Source organism: Vicugna pacos, chromosome 23, assembly GCF_048564905.1.
Source record: "Vicugna pacos chromosome 23, VicPac4, whole genome shotgun sequence".
Lineage (NCBI taxonomy): Eukaryota > Metazoa > Chordata > Mammalia > Artiodactyla > Camelidae > Vicugna > Vicugna pacos.
Genome location: NC_133009.1, coordinates 22,118,122 through 22,144,663, shown reverse-complemented (window position 1 = coordinate 22,144,663; position 26,542 = coordinate 22,118,122). Strand labels below are relative to the sequence as shown.

Below are 26,542 nucleotides of genomic sequence, written 5' to 3'. Positions count from 1 at the left end.
TTTTAGGTCATGGGCCCATAATTCTTCATTGTCATGTAAGCTCTTCAAATAGACACTTTTCTTTTTAATACTCTGTCCAATTGTTTCAGTTCAGAGAGAGAGGCTCTATCTAAATTACTTCATCCATCAATACCCCAATGACATTTTTAAAATATGACGACCACTTAAGACATTACGCTAAGTGAAAGAAGCCAGACATAAAAGGACAAATATTGTATGATTCCAATTATTTGAAATATCTAGAATAGTAAAATTCATAAATTTACCAGAAAAAATTATCATAAAATTGTAAACCCCATTTTAAGGTAAATCTATATTCCTGCTTGGCAAATAGTTTCAAAGGGAAGGCAAAAAAGATAGCTATGTTCACTTCTTCAACTGTCCACTAACAGTATATCAGAAAAAGTTGAGGGAAATATTACTAGAATCAAAATCATATTATCTAAATCACTGGTTCACTTTTTCCAATACAGAAACTTTAAAATTTGAACAAATTATTTCATTCATTTATAACTTTCAAGGATAGACAATGCTGTAAATAATCTCAAAAAACTTTAAAAGTAAAGGGGGAAGCATATATCTTCATTTAATAATAACTGCTTATTGGATCTTCACTAAGGATGTTACCAGGTTTGGACTTCTTCATAATCCTAATACTTCAAACCCAAAGAGTTTGAATCTAGGTTAGTGGTGATTTCCATCCTACGCAAACCCATCCATTTTTAGCCTTATCATAACAGATCAAACCATGCAGTGAACATCCATACTTCCTTCTAACTTGGCTCAATAGCTTATCTTGCCTATAAAGTCATCCATGATCTTCTTCCCCATCTTTTCAACAAATTGATCATTCTTTTATGCCTTTATTGTGCTACAATTTACATTTATCACAACAAACAACTTACTGTGCTTCTTTTCTCACAGGCTTAACATACCCATTCTTTACTGCATTGTTTTTCCAAGGTCAGGAATTTACCTATATAAAACCTAAGTACAATTAGTGCCTAGAACATAATGAGCATTTAAGTATTTAGAAGAAAGATGGTAGCTTTTCATATATAAGGATATAATTTGTATGTATTCAATTTTACAAATAAATGGTGGGTGATTTTTTTTAATGCCACTTACTATAGAAAGTTTAGGTGTTGTTTAATAAATTATAACAATATGTTTCCACTTAGGATAGACTGATAAGCAGTAAGAAATGTAACAAGGTAATCTGGAATGGAAGGGAACCAATTATTTATTAGATTTATTCTTAGGTACATTATCATTTTTGTTACTTTAAGCAGCATCTTTATAAAACTGCATTTTCAAATTATTTACCACTAGTTATACAAAACTGCTATTGATTTTTTTATACTGATCTTATATCCAGCGATCTCGCTGAACAATCTTATTAGTTCTAATAATTTTATCTGCAGATACTCAGGACATTCTAATGTAGACAATTACATCATCATTGAATAGAATCAGCTCTGTTTCTTCCTTTTCGATCCTTATAACTTCTATTTCTTCATCTTCATAGCTCTAGGTTACCTCCTCTGCAATGCTAAATAAAAATGATTATGAAATTTTCCCTGAATCTCGTTTCTTATAGCTTTTCTCCTGGTAAGTTACATTAATAGGTTATCTAATGTTAAATATCCTTACATTACTGAGATAAAGAGAAATAAATCCTATTTGGTCGAGAGATGGTCTCTTTCTTTCCCCCCCATATACACTGTTGCATTTGGTCTGCTAATACTGTACTGAGGATTTCTATATTTGAATCAATGTTCACAATTGAAACGTGCTTATAATCCTCCTCTCTCAAATTGTTCTTCTGTGATTTAGATATTAAAATTATACTAGCCTCATGAAATATTATTCCTTAGAACAGTTTGTACAAAACAGGTAATAGCTTAAAGGTTTTCAGATTTTGTCTGTAAATGTTCTGGACTCCCTCCCTCTTTTTTTCTTTTATTTTCAGTGTTTTTTTTTCCTGCTTTCTTTGGGTTTCCTTATTATATGCCATTAAGATTTATCCATCTACCTACAGGGTATTATGCTAACTGAAATAAGTCAGACAGAAAAAGAAATACTCTACAATTTTACTTACGTGTGGAATCTAAAAAAAAAATTTAAAAAAACACATGTGTATAAATCAATCACTATGCTATACCTCAAAAATTAACCCAACATTGTAAATCAACTATATTTCAATTTTTAAAAGGAGCCCCCCCAAAACAAAAACAAAGACAAAAACAAAAAACAAAAAAAGAACACAGAAGGGAGTGGGGCAGGGATGAATGAAAAAAAAAAAAAAAAGATGTTTGTCCATCTAAGGACAGGTTAGACATTCCACAGGTTTCTTCTATACACAGTACCTTGCCACTCAGGTCTACAGTTTTGGGGGGGCTTTTTTAAAACATTTTTTAATCTTCATAACTATTTCACCTTAGTATCACAAATTATTTAAAAGAGTATTTTAAAATGTCTAAACATTTTAAGCAACATTTCATTTGTCAAAAGTTAGAAGTCGTGGAATAGTTTACTTCTCTTCTGAATAAAAATTTCAGTGCTCCATACGGAAATTTCCTGACTTACACAGCTTTTTTTCTAATTTTCTGTTTTCCACTGAGGTATAACTGACATAAAATATATTCATTTCAAGTGTACAGAGTAATGATTCAATTCAATTATTCTTAAATAATCATTTTCTTTTTTCCAACATTTAGATACATTTAGGTTTGTTCATCAGTATATCAAATTATCAATTTACCAAAAATTTATTTTATAGCTACTAGTTTTGGACTGTCATGTTTAAAATGTTCAATAATTTCTACAAAGTTCTGGTTGCCCAGTTTTCATTTTTTCTCTATAATAGCAACTTAGGGAATATTCAGTTTGTCTCTGGGCTATCTTACGTCTCGGACACCTGCCTGGAGGAAAGACAGAGAGGAGAGAGAGTACTCAGGACAACCTGGATACTAACCGGGCAGCAAGAGTCCGTGGTGCGGAGACTGGGGAGACCAGAGAAGGGCTGAGCAACAGGCACACGGAGCAAAAGGAGGGAGGCTAGGGAGGAGAAAGAACAGGATGGGGGCAGGGGCACAGGGGAGACAGGGACAGACAGGGAGCCTGGGAGGGCAAAGAGGGGCAGGCTGGGACAGTTTTTATTAAGTAGGTAAACTTGCTAATAAACTCAGTGAACTGCTCTTTCTGCAAACTGATTCAGCTCTTTAAAAGCTCCTCTCTGGGACAGGAATGTGTTTTTGCCAGGTGCCCTAGGAGTTTCACTGGCCTGCAACCAATGTTTGTTAATTTCTTGACTGGAGTAGTCTAAGTGAAGCTGGAGGCTCCCATTTTCCAGGTGAGCTCCTAAACCTGTTCAGACAGAAACAAACTCCTTTGCCTACCTGCACTGATAGGATTGTTCTTAGTCCTCTTCATTTATGGTGTGCAGCCCTTGAAGAGTCTCAGCTTTATGCAGAGATACCAGTTTCAAAGCCCAGCCTCTCAGAGGCCACAATCCGTACATGCGCATATAACAAATCTAAGTCCCTGGATATTACCAGGTCACAATCTCCATCCCAAAATACAGGGATGGTGCAGTATCTGGTTACATTACCTAGTGGAAACTTAGGGACCGACCTTTCTATAGTAAGAGCTCAGCTGGAAATTTGTTACCTTTCTCCTACATATGTTTAACATTGGTTGATTCCACCATCTTACCAGAACCAAAAGTATTTTGTAAGTCTATTCTTTAAAAAGTCCTCACTGTTACTAGTATATACTTAATGTCAATAAGACTCTATCTACATTTTCCTCTATCTACTGTTTCTGATCTGTGAAGGCTCAAGAAATCAAGTAATCAGATAATCCAGTCACCTTTCTAAGAAACTCAGCGCAGGGAATTAGCAAAACCTTAGTTGTCATGCCAGACATGAATTACAAAAGCCTAAGTATTCCAGCAGCTTAATACCTACAATTTTTCTATCATATATGAATGTAACAATATTTTCTGAAACTATTTACATTTTCAACTCCTTCCTCTAGTCTCATACCCCATATCTTTGGTGGGAAATAAATTCCTTAAACATACAATCTGCTACTTAAATGGTATTTCACATTTTTGTTTGTCCTAAATTTCCTTTAGATTCCAAAGCCTAGCTAGTATTAAGGCCAGAGGATCTAATGAATATTCACAACTGGAAAACTCGTCTTTATATTCTTGAACAATAAGTTCTAAATCCTCATCTAAATTCAAGCTTCATAAGAGGTGAAAAGGGTGAGAGGGTAAATCCAGTTTTTCTCATAGAGAGTATTTTTATTATAGTTTTAAAGCACTACTTTATTTTACTGAATATACCAAGTCCTTCTGTAATACTAAATAACTTTAAGAATTAATAGACTCTTACCTGATGGTCCTGAATCTTCCTGCCCACCACTCTGAATGTGTTGTTGCCAGTATGGTGATATATATGAACTCTGCTGAACCCAGTTGAGCCACCAGCTGGCACCCACTTTTTATTGGCATCATCGTAAACCATCACAGCAGCTCTTGCCTGACAGATACTCTGTTCACTGGAAAAAGAAAAAAAAAGTAAGCTTAAGATATTTAAAGTATGCCAAGTTTCCCACATAGCCACATAAACTAGAGTTAGCTAACCTAGCAGTCAGTCAACAATTAGTGCTTTACTGGGTGCCAGAAAAAACAGTGAACAAGACAGAGGCTTCCTGCCCTTACAGGTAGAGTCTAATGGGGAAGACAGACAAAAAAGTGAACAGTAATAAGGGATCTGAAGGAGGTCAGGATCCACAAAGAGCACTTAGACAAGCAATATAAATGTTTTCTTCTAAATCTGAGTATCTAATACATTCATTAAACTGAATACAACTACAAGTTCATCACTCGTAACAGAAATACTTAAGTGGCAACATTTACATAACCCTACAGAAAGATTACATTGAAACAAGCTAAGATATACAATCCAAGAAACAAATTTACTACTAATTGTAAGTAATAATTCAATAAACAAATCTGTAAATTAATACACAAAAGTATTTTCCAGTTTTCAAAAATTATTTTGGGGCATACATGACTTTTCCCAAGGTTCAAGAAATAATCTCTCTTCATAATAATCTTCTACGATCCCAATGGGATCGTACAAGCTAAAGCAATAGTTAAAACCCTATTTGTACATTAGATCACTTCATGCGCCAAAAAAAAACAAGTTAAGTATGTAAGAAATCTAAAACCAGGAAAGTGAAATATAACGTCCCAACTTCTGCCTCCACTTTTTTCTTCCCCATTGCTATACACTGGGTTGCTGAAGACATTCCAAATACTGAAGCCCATGGTTAACTGAATAGCTTTGACTAGTGTTTAATTAATCAAGATATATATAAACCATTTAACCCGTCAACCAAATGTCTGGACATTTCAACTCCTCTGGGAAAGTTATAACCATAGAAACAAAGACATCTCTACACACTTTCTTAATTTTTTTTTTTTTTGGAGAGGGCAGGTAATTAGGTCTATTTATTTATTTTTAGAGGAGGTGCTGGGGATTGAACCCAGGACCTTGTGTATGCTAAGCATGCACTCTACCACTTGAGCTATACCCTCTCCCCCAGACATCTCTAAATGAACATATCAAAGTAGCCAAAGGCCCAAAATGTAAAAATTGGTTGATTAGTTTTCTAAAGAAAATGGAAAACCTTCAAAATGAGGTATTAAGGATACAAATCCAACTCTAAAAGCCAAGAAGCCCCAAGAGAAACCAAGATTAAAAGAAGGAAAAAAATACGATGCAGGTAAGAAGAGCTGAGGTGTTACTGGAGAGCAGTAATAGCCATGCGGCTGATGTGGCAAGCTGTGAAGATACAAACTAAGCCCAAATAACTCTGCAGTTCTAGAAGGCGTCTAGCACTCAGAGAAGCCACATCAAGGCCCAGTCAGGACGGGACGGCACTGCCCAATGGGACTCACGGTGATTAAGTTAAGTCCTTCCTTTCCTTTCCACACACCTGAGGACCTCATCTCACTAGAGACACATTCTGCAGTATAGTAAAAAAAAAAAAAAAAAACTGATCTTTATCCCAGTTCTTGGAACAGAGCTCCTAAAACCCTTGGCATCTCTCAAGTGGTAAGAGAGTCTTCGGCATACTAATGAATGACTCTAGGCTTCTGGATGGGGGCTGGGTGCCAGAAATACCAAGCCATGGCCTAAGGATAAAAATTTTCAGTCCCACCCTTTCTCCACCTCTGGTCTCACTCCCCAATGGCCAGTGATGTAGGCAATCATGCCTACATAATGAATTATATCTCAATAAAGTTGCTACAGAAAGGAAAGAAAGTAGGGAGGAAGGGAGTTTCTGCATAGGCAGGCAAAGATGAGGAAAAAAACAAAAACTTGTAAAACATGTATCAGACATGTATCCAGGATGCATTTTTAAAGCTCAACAATTAAAGACAACCAATAAAATACTGGGCAAATAATGTGCATAGATGTCACAAAACATGATATGTAAATGGTTGGTAAATCCATGTGGAAGTGCTAAACATCATTAACCATCAGGGAAATACAAATTAAAAGCACAACAGGATGTCATTACCCACCCACCAGAATAGCTAGAATGTGATGCAGCCACAACTCCCATGCACGGCTGATGGAAATACAAAGTTGTTCAACAACTTTGAAAGACAATTTGGTGGTTTTTTGTTTTTCTTTTGTGGAGGGAGGTAATTAGGTTTATTTATTTTTATTTTATTTATTTTTTTAATGGAGGTACTGGGGATTGAACCCAGGACCTCATGCACATTAAGTGCACGCTCTACCACTGAGCTATACCCTCCCGTTTTTTGTTTGTTTTTTTTTTAATATATAGAACTAAACATCCATTTACCTTGACATTTTAATTCCAAAGCTAGGTACTGCCCCAAACTGGAAACAGCCCAAGTATCCATCCACAGAATGGATAAATCATTGTATATTCATACAATGGTATACGATTGAACAAAAAAAATAACAGATACATACAACAACACAGAGGAAGAGCAAAAAACATTACACTGTGAGGGAAACCTTACCCAAGAGTGTATATTGCATGATTCCTAATAGATGAAGTTCTGGATCAGGAAATACTAATCTACAGTGGAAATAAATCAGAACAGTGGTTGTCTATAGGGGAGGAAGGCAGTGAAAATGCGGATGACATGGGAAAGGGCTTAGAGAACCTTGCCATCATCCCGGAATGTTCTGTACCTTGAAAAAGATTTGGGTTACACAGGTGTGTGCATCTGTCAATACTCACCTAAATGGTCTGTGCATTTCACTGTATATATTTTACCACAAAAGGGAAAAAACTGTATCACTGAACTCCAGCTATATACTGAAATACTTGGGAAATAAGTGTTTGAAATTCATCAAAATAAATAAATTTTACATATGGCTAGATAAATACGTGACAAAGCAAGTATAATAAAATATTAATGGTAGAATCTAGATTGTGGGTATATAGATTTTCACTGAGTAATTCTTTCAATGGTTCTGTGTGTTTAAAATTTTTCATAATAAATTGTTAGGGGTTGGGGGTAAATTAACCAAGCATTTATTCCTGTGCAGCCTTCTCTGTAAAGGAGCTAATTATGCACAGACTTAATACTTACAATAAAAATTATGAATATGTAACAGTACATTTTTGATCCTCAGTAATAAAAAGGAAAGACAAAAGACTGGCATGTTTTATTTCTCCACATTCATTCAAATAAGAACTCTTAAAATTTTTAAATTGAATGGGTTGAGAAACAATGTGTGGATGAAAACAATCAGCTTGGCAAGTCATGGAGTGACTAATCCCCTCCCTCTATAGCTCAAAATACACACACACCATCACTACCACCACCACCACCACCACCACAGCTTAGATCAAAGTCCACACTCACAGTTCTAAGTAATACCTGTTAAAAAGTGCCAAAAAGTTATTTCCAGCCCATACTGTTCTTCTAAGCTCGAAGCCCATATAGACAACCGCCTAGTATTTATTTCTACCTGCATATCACAAACATCCCTCAAAATGCAACCCATTTTTCTCCCTCACCCTCCTGCCCCTCCCTATTTCCAATCCCAGGTGAAGTACATCAAAAACCCTACTGTCTGGCCCCAGCTAGGCACCCAAGTGCCACTCTAGACTGCTGCTGTGCTGTCATCCCCACATCGGGCACCAAGTCCTGTCAACTCCCCATTCTGTCCCATTGCCACTGCTTTAATTCCCAGAATTACCACAGGGAAGTCCAATATAGTAGTCTTACGTCTACCTTCTCCAGGTAGAAATAATCAGCACTTTTCAAACAAGGATAACCACCTTAATATTACCTAGAAAATATAATGTCTTACTATTTCTGCATAGGAGATTCCAGTTAAGAATATTTTAATTAGGACCTTTTACAAAACAGATTTGTATTTATTTCTGCTGGCTTTACTAATCTCATTTCTAGGCAAAACTGTCATGCACACATTTGTGTACCCTTAAATAAGCTGCTATTATACCTAAGCCTCAGTTTCCTGATTTCTAAAGTGGAATGCTAATAGTACCTACCCTCATAGAACTGCCAGTATCTGGCACATGCTGGGCACTCAATAATGTTAGCCGTTCTTAGCATCAGCAGCAGTAGCATTTCAGTAGAGAAGGATAGCTAATACATGTGGTTCCAGAATCACAGGTGACGGCAACACTACCAACTACAGTGCACCCTTAACATTCCATGTGTTGACAAGCAAACCTAAAGATCCACGGCACACATGGAGTCATCCTTCAACCAATACAGGAATCGGCCAGTCTAGTGCATGGAGAGTGAGCCTGATCAACTTCCTACCATCTGCAGGCCAGTGGGGCCTTCCTCACTTCTCCTCATGCTGGGGTACCTATTTAATTTGACTGCTATTATAGGCTATAGTGGTTATTTATGGATCTGGGAATTCTCATTGGCCTTGAAATGTCACAAGTTTACGGCTGTAAATGGCTGTTGCTTAGCACATCTCTATGTGACTGGAATATAATTCTAACTCCTTGTTTCAATTTAACTGCTACTGCATGTGACTGAAGAATTACAGACTCTTCAAGTCCTAAGAAGTTGTTTTCTGTTAATTTTTAATATCTGAATTAAGTCAACTTAAAATAAGATATATATGAATATGATATTCAGGTACAATGGATATTTAGTCAAACTGTATTGATTATAAATGATGCTCTTAATGCTTCAAAATAACTACCTAAGGAAAACCTGGTTTTCCTATTACTCTAAGGAAACCCTTAATTTCCCAAGAGTATTTCTTGGACATTCATGGTTCCAGACCAGATATTTATAGTTTGGCAAATATATTCAACATTCACCAGCTGCCAACAATTGCTCAAAACTACTTTATAAGTGGTGGAGTTCTGCCCTGAAAAACAGTTTGTCCACTACAGCTGGGAAAGCATACTTCTCTCCTCTTTCCCATATATAGTTCTTCCATGCAGAGGAATTCAGCTCCCAAATATGACATACCACATCACCCTTGGCACAAATTAGCTAATTAAACATGGCCAGCATACTTTAATTCTGAGGACTAGGCTATGATGACTACCATAAAACAAAAATTCCAGAAAAAATACTTGACGAGTATCTGAGATGACACTTAGGAGACCTTCAACACACACATACCCTGAAGAATTCTAGGAGGCCTGAAGAGCCTACGGCAAACAAATTTCTTGGAAGTTTCACATTAAAATGTAATGAGTATTTTGCAATTCACTCCATTACACAGCCTTTGATGTTCTACACGATGTTCTCCCCAAAAAACCTTTCAGCAAAACTGATGCTCCAGGTAGAGAGGCCACATTTGTCTTATGGTCTGCTCCATATACTAGCACACCGCATGTCCCGGGGGTTGGGGGGGACAAGTACCCCAGCAGTGTGAGAAGGTGGAAGTAACAAAGAGTGCTGTAAGTGTTTCAAGAGGAAGCCTGAAATTCAAGGTGAACACCAAAACTCTATGCAGGCGTTGGGAAGTGGAAGAATATATATAGATGGAAAGTCAGTCATGTGACTGACACTGACAACAGAATAAACACGATAAAAGCTAAGAGTGATTTAGGAATCAAGAGCGTGTGATGTCTGTTCACGTACTCTGGCAGTGTGTTCTGAAAGTAATTATAGCACAGCCTAATCAAAGAGAATAACTGGCCATAATCTGAAAAACAGCAGCCCCGCTTTCATCATTCATCTTCAGCCAGATACAAACTGCATGATATTTAAGAAATTCTGAATTTCTTGGTCTGTATTTCTACAAAACACTCGAACAAGGTGTAATGGTAATTATTACATATATATATTTTTAAAAAGCTCCTTGACTAGAAGGCGTTAGTACTGTGCTTTTCTAGAGTTATTAACAATCTGCTTGGAGTGAAGACTGTTTGCTGGAACTCCTGAAGAAGTAAACAAATTAATGTGCCTTTAGAGTATACCTATTATGCTCACACCTTATCAGCTGTAAAATTCTCTTTTCAGTCTACCATAAGAAGCTGAAATGAGTGTGCATGAAATAAATGTTGAGGTGAGGCTAGAAATGCAGAGATGATTTTATCTTCAGAACCAACTACACTGCTTCAGTGGCACATTGCTAGATTCAGAGTTCAAAGGTATTTGTTACTAAATGTTCATGAAAAGCCACAAACACATACAGTATTTTCAGTTCTTTCAATTTAAATGAGGACATCTTCAAGCAGTGTTTCTGGGATTGCTTCAGTGAAATGACATCATTACAGTCTACTAGATTTTGCTGCCCCACTGAGCCAGCAGTCTCTCTTCTCTCCATTCTTTTAATCGGCTATTCCTGTATGTCCAGAAGCCTTCTGTGCCCATCTTCTTGTTACTGCTCAATCCGTATCTCGCAGTCACATCCAAGTACTGTTCCTGGGCTGGGCTCCTTCCCACACCACCTTATAGGTCTGCAAGCACCACAGAACTCCAGGAATATGCCCATCACAGGATGATTCTTACTGTATTGTAACAATTTATTAGGCAGTGCACTTCCTGGCACAGAGAACAGCATCACCTCTATCTACAGTGTTAGTATCTGAAGCATATTCAAATATTTGCTGACTGTCAAATGAGCGAACAGATTACAACGCTCAGCACGAAACATGGACAACCACTATTTTGATCTTTTTAGACCTTTCATTAGTGATCACCTCCCACAGAAATAATACGCAATTTTATATTTGAAGACAATGGGAAAATTTCTTACTTAATAGATGTCTCTGCTAAAAGCATAATCAGTGAAGGTTAGAACCTAACCTTCTAAATTCTGTGTATTTTTATATTTACTTATCACTAAATAAATATACAGAATTGATAGAATTGAGGAAAAATAGGCATATAGAAAACAACACATTCAGTGTCTGATTTATTTAACTGGAGTGCGGGAACAACTCAAATCTTAAAACTACCAAACTAATCATGACACAAAGATTTAAACTAAATATTTCTACTAATCAGGTAATTTTAGTCAAAGTCCAAAACTAAAGCTGGTTTAATGAACTGTATGTTGACCTAAGTAGTTGGTCACACTTACTCTAATTATTAACAAAATGAAGGAAAAATAATGCCCAGCTTCTGAACAGAATACCTAAAGCCAGTCTCCTAATCATGAAATGTGTTTTGTCATGACAAACAGGTACCTACAAGAAGACAGGCACTATTCAGAACTTACTAAAGCATGATTTTATACCCATATTCTCATGTGTTAGCTTAATCTTTTAATTTTGTGGCAGCTGACTATCAGCTGGCATAGGACCTAAATCATAATCCTACTTCTCAAAGTAATTCACATACATCTCCAAGTAACAGCTGTGTAATTTTTATAGTATATCTAAAAATATAAAGTTCAAAACATTAAATGAATTTCATCTAACATTTAGAAATATGACTGAACAAAATACAGTCAACTCAATTCATGCTAAAGGAGTAATTTAGCAGAAGGCAACATTCAAAATGATGAGTAATTCAATTCATAAAAAACAAAAATGTTTATGTTTTAATTTTAATTTTAGAAGTATCCTCTTTTTTCCTCAAGATATGTAATGCCTGCAGCTATACTTAAAGTATTCTTTTGATTATTATTTACCTAGTGCTACAGAGGATATTCTTTTTGGCTAAAAATTTAGAAAACTATAGTTTCCTCAATATTCTGATATAGTTCTATGCTCTCCCACAACTTTAACTGATAAAGACTTTTCTGAAGCTGGCTTATTTTGTCTTTCCTTGACTGACCTCATAAGCCACTTAGCTGCAAAGACTCATGCCGTATTTTAATACGCTCTCCCAGAAGTCCCACTGCTAATGAGACAGCTATGTCTAACACAAAGTTTTCCTTGCCGAAAAACCCCATTTTCAGATACTCTTCTCCCCTTAGTGACAATCACAGTAGGGACTTATATTTTCCTTAGGCTAAGCCTGCCAGGCAAACTCCCTGCCAACCAGACCTGGCACCTGATCAGCATTGTCTGAAGGACTCAAGTTGAGTTCAGCCCTCAAGTCTTCAATACCCTGAGCTCTAAAATAAAATGGTTCCTGAAACTACCCAAGTTATATTACAAAACCAGGAGGAACACATAAAGCCTTGGTGAAGCTTGGGTTGGGGTGGAAGGGAGGGCTGGCTTCAAAAAGTACTTTTTCAAAAAGCTGAACTATCTAACTATTCATCAAATTGCACTTATAAATTATACAACAACCAAAAAAGACTACAATTATCTTCCAATTATTAAGCCTAAAGGGAGTGATTTAGCTTATGAATATTACTCTAAATCAGTGTTAAGTTTCTAGGAAATCTGACTTATTTTGTCTAGCAAAACAAGTTGAAAACTTGCTCTACAAGATAACCATTACACACAGCTGCCACCTTAAGACTTCAATTTTTCTCTAGATATTCAAATGAAAATTAAAATAAGACATCTGACCAGTGAGATAAAAATGGTAAATTAAGTTGAACAAGTGGCCACAGCTGCCAGTTGTACTGTTTCTGTTATTCTGAAGAGAGGTCTAGGACAGAAGACTTAATTAAATCCCCTTCTCTTCCCTCCCCTCCTTTCTCACACACTCTTTAAAAAGACAATAAAAAGCTCTCCAGTCAAGTAGTGGACACCATTCCTATATGTGGGACATACACCCAAAGTAACCAATTATTTGCTTCAATTCCACCAAGAAACAAATATTCTACCAGTGGTGAAATATAACAACTTAAACATTAAAACCATGTTAAATCATTACACACAGAGACTCCTTGTTTTATAATGGTAGCACCCTGGAACAAGGTTAACACTGAAACAAGATATAACCCAAATTGGAGGACATTATACAAAATAAATGATTTTTACTAATCAAAAAGGTCAAGGTTAAGAAAGACTGAAGAACATTCCATATTAAAAGAGATGTAACAACAAAACTCAACATGCCATCTGAATTGAATTCCAGATTAGAAAAAAATATTTTTTGTCTTCTTTTGCTATATTATAACAACAAAATATTAAGAAATGCATAAGGCCTACTACGTATATTCCAAGATCATATTCTACTGAGAGCCAGATCTGAAATTAACCTGTTTAACTTTTTAAGAGTTTCCCTCCACTTAATTTCTTTTCACAATTATTATTTAGTTATATGCTTCTATATGACCTCGATCTTCACAGAACCTCTGCAAGGTCATTATTCTTAATTCCTTTTTAAAGATAAGGTAACAGCTGCAAAGAACTGAAGGAACCTCCCTCAGAGCACCCAGCGGGACCAAAAGCCCCTTCAGAGTGTTTATTTAATACACTAATATCTCACGTGGTAAAATTGAAAGAGAATTAAGTTGTTCCACTTATGAGAGTATTCCTATACTTTTATACATGAGTTTCAAAACTTTATTTTTAATTATTAACCATTTGAAAAGAATATAAAGTAAATTATATAATATTCTCCTGTCTTCTAAAAAAAGAACACTACACAAGAGCAAACAGGAAAGAAAGTGAGAAGATAGAAATGAAGGAAGAAAAGAAGGGAGAGAGGGAGAAAGAAAAAGGAAAAAAAAAGAAAAAGAAAGGGAAAGACAAAGTATATTCAAAATAAAAAGAACCAAAAATCCTAAATAATAATTGGGTGAGGGGGAAACTCACCCAAGAACACGAAAGTGCAATAAAGTACTTGTCTTACTGGATAAGATTCAGATATTGGTAATTTTTTAAAACCAACAGAACTAAACAAACATATATACATTCCAAGTTAAGAGCAAATGGCTAAGACATACACACACAAAAGGAATGTATAAATTTGAAACCAACAATAAAATTCCATCGATCCACTGGAAAGCATGAAGGAGTAAAGAAGACAAAGAATAAAAGGATGGTAAAACAAGAATGCCTTTATCATGGAGAGATCTGGTGGACACCATCTTAACAAAATGATCAAGTTTAACATCTCAGTGTCAGGGAAAACTGCCACTGTGGGCCTCTAGATGATGGAATGAAAAGAATACAACCTCACTATGTAATAGAATATTTCTATACCGAAACATTTAGCCTGAATATATTCACGAAGAAACAAACATATTCAAAATAGGTATTTTACAAGGCAACTGACTTGGCCCCCTCAGAATGGCAGTATCAAGAAAGAAAGAAAAAGCTGAAGAACTATTCTAGAATCTAGACCAAAGGAGACTAAAGAGACAGGACAATTAAATGTAATTGATGAATGGATGGAAGGGAGAGAAGAGCAACAAAGAACATTACTGGGAAATTTACGAAAACCCGAAGGTAGACAATGTATTAGATAATATTATGGTATCAATGCTAAACACCTAGAATATGATAACTGTATTGTGATTTTGCAGGAGAGTGCCCGTGTTTTTATTTGGGGTAAAGTGTTGTTTGACTCTCAAACATTATACAAAGAAACACACAGGTATACAAAGAAAAATTAGTAAGAAAGCAAATATGAAAAAATATTAATCTACATGAAGAGATTTTTTTAAATAGGTAAACTATATCAAACTTTTAAGAAAGTTTATTCTCATCTTAAATAACTTTTTTCTGAAAGTAAAAAAGAGCAAAAAGCTGCCTCACTCATTTTATCAGGCTAGTAATCTTGATTCTAAAAAGCAGATTAACACTATAAAGTTACAGCTAATTCACTTACAAAAGTAGATGTAAAAAAATCCTAAATAAAATGTTGACTAACCAAATCCAATAGTGTACTGTAAATTTAAAAAAATAAAAGATTTTTCATATTCAAGGCTAAAAAATGATTATGTCAAAGAAGCAGAAAAACTGGAAGAAATCAACATCTGTTTAATAATTTTTTACCTTGGCAAACCAGGAATTGGAGGAAGTTTTCTTAATTTGGTAAAGGTCATATATACCCAAAACTTACAACAAAGAGAAACTTCATATGCACTTCCTTAAGTTAAAAAAGGATTAGTATGCTGTCTAGCATAGTGCTAAAGTCCCTGATCATCACTGTGACAAAGGAAAGTAACATTTAGGAGGGAAGAGAGAAAACTGGCACTGTTCCTAGTGACACCATCTATCTAAAACCACCAATACAAACCATAAATATCAGAATATCATTTCCCTACCAAAATTAATCTATAAACTTAATGCAATCTCAAATTCTAGTTGGATACTTTAAAGAACTCAAAACTTATCCTCAAAGCATTTTTGTTTATGCAAAAATAAAGGTTAACCAACAGCTAAATCAACTTTAAAAAAATAAACTTGCAGGATCACACATTAAGACATGCCACAATATTGAGAACACTATGGTATAAAAACAAAAACAAATGGCCAACTAGAACTAAATGAGAACTTACTCCCTGACGCACAAAAGTAAATGATAATTTAATAAAGGGTATAAGGGAACCACAAATCAATGGCCAAAAAAATGGGCTGTTTAATCAATGGCTCTGGACCATCCAAAATGAGGACTCCACCTTAAGAGTCATTTTCTCTAACTAAAAATAAACACATAACTTAACAAAACAAACATTATAATTAGATATGAAACTTCTTAAAACTTCTAAAGAAATTTTTAACTACATATATACCTCTTTATTAAGAGTTCAAAGTATATGTTTAAAAGCCAGTGAAGAATAACTCCTGAAATGAATTAGTAAAGACAGGGTAATCTGCATCTCCTATAAAATTATTTCAAATTATACATTAATATTCTGAATTAAATTAGAGAAAATTGGAAAAAGTATGCCTTCAAATATAAACTTCTGCTTTTTCTCTTTTTCCAAAACTCCAATTCCATTAATCTTTAAATTTAACAATAGTATCAAGTTCAATTTCAAAAAGAAAAGCAATTGCTATGTTTATTCTACCACAGCCTCAAAATGTACAGAGAGGCATTCATTATAGGCACGCCTGGCTACCTAAGTGCTATGAGTCATGTTTATTTTCAAACACTCAGGGAATATCAATCAAAAGGACTGTGAAAATCAGAAAGGACTGTGAAAATCAGAAGGACATTTAAGAAAAACGTTAGTATTTACCAAATGTAAAAGTTTTAAATTACAGCACCAGCCAACATATGAAATGGTCAAACAAATCATGTAACATAAAATTTCACAAATGTAAATAGCATATGGCTATAGGTTTAAACGGTCAAAATAAAAAATGTTGATCACTTAGGACTGTAAAGATGAAAAACTGTGGAGTCAGAAATGTCACATAAATCATAAAAGTACTACCCAATAGCCTTTCAAAGACTAGCTTTTAAAGGGTCAGTCTTATTCTAAATCTTACTTATTCAACTATAATACAATACAAAACTTTTTGTGGGTACTGTTAATTTCTGCTAGAAACTTCTGATAAGCAAAAATTTATGTATATGCCAAAAAAAAAAAAAAACCCTTCAGTAGAAGTACACAGAGTAAAATAACAACACTGTCATTCCACTAAATGAACTCAGAAACTTAAGCTATTTTTAGTAGTAGACATATTAAACCAGAATTCCTTGTCTCTTCCATTTTGAAAACACCAAACTCTTAGGAGGTATTCCAGGCATAATTAAAACCTACACCCTGACCATTTTTGGCCAGTAAACTTATTACTGTTCCTTTTTCCTTTGGATAAAGTCAATGACTTAAGGCAGAATGTGCAAACAGAACTAAAGAGGAAATGAGACTTAATATAAAAGGGGGTAAATAAGTAGGTGGGAAAACATGCACTGGATGTCTAGCAAACAAAGGAGGACTGCTTACCGAGTGACTTGTCCGTAAGCAATAAATACCAATGTTTAAAAATCATGTGTTAGAAAACAAACTTAGGGTTACCAAAGAGGGAAGGTGGGAAGGGATAAATCAGGAATTTGGGATTAACAGACACACACTACCATACATAAAAAAGATTAGCAACAGGGTCCTACTGCATAGCACAGGGAACTATATTCAGTATCTTGAAATAATCTACAATGGAAAAGAACCTGAAAAAGGATAGATATAATCTGTATATGTAGAACTGAATTACTCTACTGTACACCTGAAACTATCACAACATTGTAAATTAATCATACTTCAATTAAAAAAAAAACAAAATGGTATGTGTTAACATACAACACTGGAATATATTAACAGAATATAAAAGACCAAACAGTATAAATCCTCCTTTTTTATTCAGTTAAATAGCACAAAAGAGCAACAAATATTTGTAAATGGAAAAAAACAATATTTGATAATAAGCATAATTCACATTATTTAGGTAAGCCCTAAGAGAAAAGATTATAAGATGGCTGCAATCATGTGCTAATCAGTATTAATTAGACACGACAGTGGGCTTGCTAAGGGTTAAACAGTTTATACATAATAGGGTTGATGTCAGTATGCAGTGCTGATTGCTCACAGGGCTTATGGAAGAAAATCTGCACAACAGAAAAACAATTCCAAAAATTTGAACCTGGAGCAATCAACTTGCTTGTTAATCTCTGAAATGCAAATAGGAAATACCAAATTAAAAATCTGAAACACACATACGCAACTTGTAAAATAGCGTAACTTATTACTATGAAAAGACAATAAAAACATTACAAAATAAAGCTTGAAACTTGTAAAACAAAGCGCTACATCTGTCCTTTAAACAGTCCTGCTATACCACAAAAAGTACTACTAATTATGCTTAAACAAATAGCGAATATATTATAAACTAATTTTAAAATAGACTGGATACAAAGATCTACCTTTTAAACTTTACTGGAAAAAAAAATTCACAATTTTTTCTTCGTACTTAACCAAGCAAGATCTAACAGTTAAAACTAGCCTTTTGGTCAAACTTTAAGTTTCCCAACAATCAAGATGTATGAGGGTATATACATGTTGTGCCTGTGTTGTAACAAAACCAGGTATAAAGCAAAACTCAAGCATGGTCATAAACATGAGTCAGTTGCTGATCTTTACTGAAAAACAATGAGTTACAACAGGAATCCCTCTTAAATATGATCTAATCTATTCTGTTTTTATTTCTTTTTTATTGAAGTACAATTGACTTACAATGTTGTGTTAGTTTTATTCCATTTTTAAACTATTATCACAAAATTTGAAAGAGTAAAAGCAATTAACTAGATGTATTCAAGTAATCATTTTAAGACTAATTACAATTAGCTGGAAACAAATACTCTGTCTTGAAATGAAAAATGATAAATACTACTTAAAATAAATATTACTCTCTATTAAATGCCCATGAGGTTTCTGAAAAGGTTAGGAATGCCAAAAAACAAAAGGCACTAGAATCAAAGATTCTACTTCCCACAAACATTAACTAATCTTATCTCTGATAGTTAACCTTCCCCATACTTACTGTGACTTACACTGGATAGGAGATTTTCAACCACAGTCTCATTTAATCATTGCAATAAACACTAAAACAGATACTGTCTGTTGTTATTCCCATTTTGCAGATGAAGAAATTGAGGCTTGCCCAAAGAACTTGCCTAAGGTTATAAAGGTATAAAATCAGGATTCAATCTTGAGCAATCAGAGGCAAGATTCCTTCCCAACTAAGTGTGTATGCATTCTGGTTTCAACTTCTTCATCCAGAAAATGAAACGTTCAATTTTATTTAGTTTAATTAACAAACGGGATATCAACAACAGAATTTTCAACTTTTACACAAGACAAATCTAGAAGCAATAGAAAAGATATCTTTAAAAAATAAGAACTCAAATATCCCAATATAAAAAGACAATTCACAAAACATTTAGAGAAGCCTAATAAAGATATGGAAAATACTGAATGAAGCTCACTAGACAAAGAAATGCAAATTAAAACAAGATACCCTTTTAAACTTTGATAATGTCAGAATGGGAAAAGGGCACTAGCATATCTTGTTGATAAAGGTAAAATAGCAGTGTAAGCATTCTGAAGAGCTTTGTCCTTTGTCCTTAATCATCGAGAAAGTCTTCGAAACCTAAATACGCAGTGATCCAGCAGATGACATTTCTGTAGGTTTCACTTAAGGAACTATATTATGTGTATATAAGGATATTAAACCAACAACTTCACAATGATGGGAGATTTCAACAAGGCACTGACTGGGTAAAATACATTTTCAGGTTGAACCTTATGAAACTGCTGATACTGAAATCACTTGTGAATAGAAAAGCATATGGTAATTTTAAAAGTAATATATATCTATATTTAAAATGGATATTTTTTGATATTAAATAGGGGGAAAGGGATACACAAAACATACTGTTTTAGGAAAAAAGACCAATAGAAAGTACTTGAGAAGCAGTGCTATATCCAGGCACTTTAACAAACACAGTCTTTAATTTCACACAATCACCCTGTGATATACTGTTACTCTCAGTTCAGATTTGGGAGTAAATCTTACGGAGATTAAATAATTTAGGGAACTATTAAGGGGCAAGGCTAAGATTCAAACCAGGCCTATATATCTGACTACAAAGCCCTTACTATTTCCACTAAACCACACAAATACATTCCTTTCTCAGGTATATTTGCAGTAATACTGCTTTCATAACATAAGAGATAATAAAAATATTTTTAAGGGCTAAATTTTATTACCCTCCCCACACCACACCCAAATTCATATGTTAAAGACCTAAGCGCCAGTACTTCAGAATGTGACTATGTTTGGAGTTAGCATATTTGAAGAGACAATTAAGGAAAAAGGAGGCCGTATATATAGGCCTTAATCCAATATGACTGGTACTCATATAAAAGGAGATTAGGAAACAGACTAAGGGAAAACCACGTGAAGACACAGCAAGAAAATGCCAACTACAAGCCAAAGAGAGAGACCTCAAAAGAAACCAAACCTGCCAACACCTTGATCTTAGAGTTTCAGCCTCCAGAATTGTGAGAAAATACATTTCTGTTTAAGTCACCTTGCCTGTGGTATTTTGTTTTGGCAACCCCAGCAAACTAATTAATACTCTTACTCTTAAAATATTGAACATCTTAAAAACCTATACCTCACATCCCTCTTGTATTAAAGAACATGCTCCTTTTAGACCGAATATCCATAAAGCACCAAAAGAGAACTGTTTTTACAAATGCTTTTACTGCAGTATTAGATCATTTTTTAAATATATTATACCTAAATTTAACCTACTAGAATTAAATTACTTGAAAAGCAATAGTTCATTCAAAATAACTAAACCTTAATACCTTTAACCTATCACAAAACTAGCCCTTCTAAGATTTACCCAATAGAATAAGCACACTTGCAGGTCCCAAGTAATGCCGCTGACAGTCCCAACACAAAGACCAGAGGCCTCACAACAGCTCATCCTCTCCTTGGCAGAATGTAGTAATGGTTTTCTTACAAGTCTAACACTAAATAATAAATAATTTTTTAGGCAGAGACCACAAACAAAAAAACAAAAGAGGACTATAGTAAACCACAGTGGCAGCACAATTTTGGAAGCTGAGAAGTAAATGGATCAGTGGTAACTGGTTTAGCAGGCTGAAGAAAACGGAGACTGTCTACTGAAACTGTACAGGGTGGGTGCCAGGAAGAAAGCCTAGGAAGGTTCAGGGATCGGGAGTCGGGAGGCTAAAAAGAAATGGTTGAAATACTATATAAGGAGACATTCTTCAACTCCCAGATTCCATAACCCAAGCAACCCAACCACTTAGCCCTTCACTCTGGAAAGTTTACATGAGAGAAACCAAAAACAAAGGCATTTCTGAGGGAAGGTATAGTGGGAATTAAGCGCAAGTCTAAATATCGAATGGTAACTACCAAACACCTACTACCCTCCTCTTCCCCAACTCAGCCACAGAATCTTGGCAGTCAAGCTTATTCTCTTAGGCAGGAAGATCCCTAGATGGAAACAAAATGCCTAAAAGAAAAAGACCTACCAACACTGACAACTGAAGGTCTTTCAAAGAAAACTCAGGTCCTCGAGTTTACCCATCATTCTGTAGATTTTGCCCGTGAAAATACACCTTCCTGTTCACTTTATTTTATTGTTATTTTTTTATTCAAGTATAGTTGACTTAAAATATTGTGTTAGTTTCTGGTACAGCAAAGTGATTCAGTTATGTATTTATTTATATATATATATACATATATATATATATCCTTTTTCATATTCTTTTCCATTATGGTTTTATACAGTAGGAACTTGTTTCCATTCACTTTAAAAGAAAAAGCCTCACACATAAATCTGAATACATAGCCAAGGATCATCAAACATTTAAGAAAGACTTTAACTTGAAAAGTAAGAAGCAAAGTCGAGGGAGGGGAAAACATTTTTAAAAACAAAAACAAAATAGATAAAGCAGGGAACAGGAAAAACTTCAAACTATTTGAGATTAATATCCTCAGAGGGAAAAGATATTCATTGGTGAAATAAGAATGTTGTTAAAAGGAATATTCATAAAACAAACAAAATAAAACTTCTGAAATTAAAAGACACTGAAAAATTTTAATTCAGTAAGAGTTGGAACAAAAAGAAAACAGCAACAAAGCTAAAAAATGGGAAAGGAAGGAGGAAGTAGTAAAAGAACTGGTTCAGAAGGGTCCAAAACATCATAACAGGAGTTCTTCCTTTTCAGAGTTCATTACCAAGAAATAATAAACTTCTTAGTGTTGAAAGGCATATGTTTCTAGATTAAAAGGGTCTATCTGGCACATGAATTTTTTTTTTAACAGAATCACACTGAGACACATCACTATAAAGTTTCAGAACATCAGTAACAGAGAAGATACTTAAGGCTCCTAGAAAGAAAAGGCAAGTTTCTTACAAAGGACGAGGAATCAGGACATCACATTTTTCACACTGGAAGACACTTAGAGCAATGCCTTCAAAATTCTAAGAAAAATAATTTCCAACCTTGAATTCTAACTATAGCCAAATTATCAACCAAGAGGAGGCTATTATTCTTAAATATTCTAGCTCTAAAAGAATTTGCTTCCCTTGCTTCAACAGCTAGGGAGCTACTAGTAGTAATAAGCACAAAGAAAAAAAGGCAAGGAAAAAAAGGCAAAGAGAATTCTCCATGATGATGGTGAAAAAAAGTTCCACTATAAGAAGCCAGCCAAGGAAGCAACTGGTCCAAATTGAAACAGAAAAGTAAAGGTATCCAAGAAAACAAATTTAAAAGGCACTGTAAAGTTACTTGATGTGTCTGACTATATTGAGAGAAGAATTAAATACCAGGAGAGTTTGGAGCTAGGAGATGAATGCACAGAAAACTAAGTAAATGAAATAGGTAAAACAAAAAATTGTTTTAAAAGAAAATGTCATCATAGTATATACAATATGATTCAGAGATTATTATGTAATCATAATAATGCAAACTTGGTTAACCAAAATTTGTCATACCACCATATCTAGAAGAGGGAAAAGTATACATCGTGGGGGAAAGAGGCAATATTAAAAGACTAAACTATCTTCCACAGTGGGAAGTAACAAAATAAATTCTAAAATTCAAGCAAGTTAAGAAATGTTGGTTTACGTCACATCAACAAGAGAAAGGACAAAAACCACATGATCATCTCAATCGATGCAGAAAAAGCATTTGATAAAATTCAACACTCATTTATGATAAAAACTCTCACCAAAATGGGTACAGAGGGAACGTATCTCAACATAATAAAAGCTATATATGACAAACCTACAGCCAGCATAGTACTCAACGGTGAAAAACTCAAACGCTTCCCACTAAAATCTGGGACAAGACAAGAATGCCCACTATCACCACTCCTATTCAACATAGTCTTGGAAGTCCTAGCCACAGCAATCAGACAAGAGAGAGAAATAAAAGGGATCCAAATTGGAAAAGAAGAAGTAAAAGTGTCACTATATGCAGACAACATGTTACTACATATAGAAGACCCTAAAAGGTCCACACAAAAACCACTAGAGCTGATCAAAGAATTCAGTAAGGTAGCAGGTTACAAGATTAACATTCAAAAAACAGTTGCATTTCTTTACACTAACAATGAATCAACAGAAAAAGAAAGTAAAGAAACAATCCCCTTTAAAATAGCACCCAAAGTAATAAAATACCTAGGAATAAATCTAACCAAGGAGGTGAAAGAATTATACACAGAAAACTATAAACCATTGGTGAAGGAAATTAAAGAAGACTTTAAAAAATGGAAAGATATCCCATGCTCTTAGATTGGAAGAATCAATATTGTTAAAATGGTCACACTGCCCAAGGCAATCTACAGATTTAATGCAATCCCTATCCAATTACCCAGGACATATTTCACAGAACTAGAACAAATCATAATAAAATTTATATGGAACCATCAAAGACCTAGAATTGCCAAAACATTACTGAAGAGAAAGAAAGAGGCTGGAGGAATAACTCTCCCAGACTTCAGACAATACTATAGAGCTACAGTCATCAAGACAGCATGGTATTGGTACAAAAGCAGACATATATAGACCAATGGAACAGAATAGAGAGCCCAGAAATGAACCCACAAACTTTTGGTCAACTCATCTTAGACAAAGGAGGCAAGAATATACAATGCAATAAAGACAGTCTCTTCAGCAAATGGTGTTGGGAAAACTGGACAGCAGCATGTAAAGCAGTGAAGCTAGAACACTCCCTTACACCATACACAAAAATAAACTCAAAATGGATCAAAGACTTAAACATAAGACAAGATACAATAAATCTCCTAGAAGAAAATATAGGCAAAACATTATCTGACATACATCTCAAAAATGTTCTCCTAGAACAGTCTACTCAAGAAATAGAAATGAAAGCAAGAATAAACAAATGGGACCTAATGAAACTTACAAGCTCCTGCACAGCAAAGGAAACCATAAGTAAAACAAAAAGACAACCTACGGAATGGGAGAAAATTTTTGCAAGTGAAACCGACAAAGGCTTGATCTCCAGAATATATAAGCAGCTCATACAACTTAATAAGAAACAACCAAACAACCCAATCCAAAAATGGGCAAAAGACCTACACAAGCAATTCTCCAAGGAAGACACACAAATGATCAATAGGCACATGAAAAAATGCTCAATATCACTAATTATCAGAGAAATGCAAATCAAAACTACAATGAGGTATCACTTCATACCAGTCAGAATGGCCGTCATTCAAAAATCCACAAATGACAAATGCTGGAGAGGCTGTGGAGAAAGGGGAACCCTCCTACACTGCTGGTGGGAATACAGTTTGGTGCAGCCACTGTGGAAAACAGTACGGAGATTCCTCAAAAGACTAGGAATAGACTTACCGTATGACCCAGGAATCCCACTCCTGGGCACATATCCAGAAGGAACCCTACTTCAGGATGACACCTGCACCCCAATGTTCACAGTAGCACTATTTACAATAGCCAAGACATGGAGACAGCCTAAATGTCCATCAATGGATGACTGGATAAAGATGTAGTATATTTATACAATGGACTACTACTCAGCCATAAAAACCAACAACATAACGTCATTTGCAGCAACATGGATGCTCCTGGAGAATGTCATTCTAAGTGAAGTAAGCCAGAAAGAGAAAGAAAAATACCATATGAGATCGCTCATATGTGGAATCTAAAAAAACAAAAACAAAAACAACCAAGCAAAGCATAAATACAAAACAGAAACAGACTCATAGACATAGAATACAAACTTGTGGTTGCCAAGGGGGTGGAGGGTGGGAAGGGATAGATGGGATTTCAAAATTGTAGAATAGATAAACAAGATTATACTGTATAGCACAGGGAAATATACATAAGATCTTATGGTAGCTCACAGAGAAAAAAAATGTGACAATGAATATATATATATATATGTTTGTATATAACTGAAAAATCGTGCTCTACACTGCAATTTGACACAACTTTGAAAATGATTATAAATCAATAAAAAATGTTTAAAAAAAAAGAGAAATGTTGGTTTAAACATGTTATCTGGAAATACCAAAAAACTGTAGAAGAAACAAGTAAGAGACATTCATTCCTCTGGAGAGATGGATTCTAGGGGGGGAATACAGCTAGGGACTACTTACCACCTTCACCCCCAAATCTAAGTCTTGTAGAACTATTTGACTTTATGTACTACTTTGATAAAAATTAAAATTTAAAGTCATGCTTTTATCATTTTTAAATGTGCTTTAGAATAGTATTTAATTACAGAGGGAAGTATTCATGGTACATTTTTTTTTTTAATGGAGGTACCAGGGATTGAACCAAGGTCCTCATGACTGCTAAGCATGCACTCTACCACTGAGCTATACTCAACCCCAAAACATATTACTAAAGGAGAAATCACATTATAGAACATTATGTTCAACAGAAAACCAATATTTCATTTTTTAAAAATTGGAAATACACACACCAAAAGTGGATTTCTTCTAGAGTAGCATTTTATAAAAGCTTTTCTGTAATTTTCAAATTTTCTACAACACATGCACTGTTTTGTAATTTTAAAAGAAAGTGCTTCAAAAAGAAGTAGAAGGTTAACAGAACCCAAAGACTGAAGAACTACAATAATACTGAATCTTGCCTCAGTAAGTCACTTAGATCCCACTGTGGGGTTAGAAATAAATGTGTTTTTTTATAATTACTCTAAAAACACTGGAGGACATTCTTAAAACCTAATAAAAAACCAAAACAACACCAGGTCCCCAGGTCAGGAAATACTCTTTTTTTTTTAAGCATGCTTACATTTCATCAGTCTTCAATTTCATATCAAGCTTATCTGACCCAGAGAGCTGACCTTCCATTTCAGAACTCCAGATAGAGTAGCCTTTTTCTAAACTTAAAATTAACCAAAGAAATGAAAAAAGGAAACCCTCTGAAACTTCTCTATGCCCCAAAAAGAACTAAATTAAAAGGAAAAATAAAGCCAACAAAAGACAGGAAATACTTATACCAATGGCAACACTACACAAAAAAAGGCCTAAACCTGAAGCTAGTACAACCACTATAGGAGCTGAATTTGACCAGCACACACATGCTCAAGAGAAAAACAAATACTAGAATGTTCAGGACATTATAATATCCCAAAACTGCAAACTACAAATGCAAATGTTCAAC

The 26,542-nt window shown here is 34.7% G+C and overlaps 1 protein-coding gene and 1 non-coding gene across 7 annotated transcripts in view; both read right to left on the bottom strand.

Moving 5' to 3' along the window:
* Window positions 1-26,542, bottom strand: part of ENAH (ENAH actin regulator) — a 129,228-nt gene that overhangs the window by 67,966 nt on the left and 34,720 nt on the right. For all 6 annotated transcript variants that reach the window (XM_072948657.1, XM_072948659.1, XM_072948660.1 and 3 more), the window contains exon 2: window positions 4,404-4,569. In XM_072948657.1, the coding sequence (XP_072804758.1) occupies window positions 4,404-4,569 (166 nt within the window). The remainder of the gene's footprint in view (window positions 1-4,403; window positions 4,570-26,542) is intronic.
* On the bottom strand, window positions 6,772-6,844 carry TRNAI-AAU (transfer RNA isoleucine (anticodon AAU)). The gene has a single exon. It is a non-coding gene; the product is annotated as a tRNA-Ile (tRNA).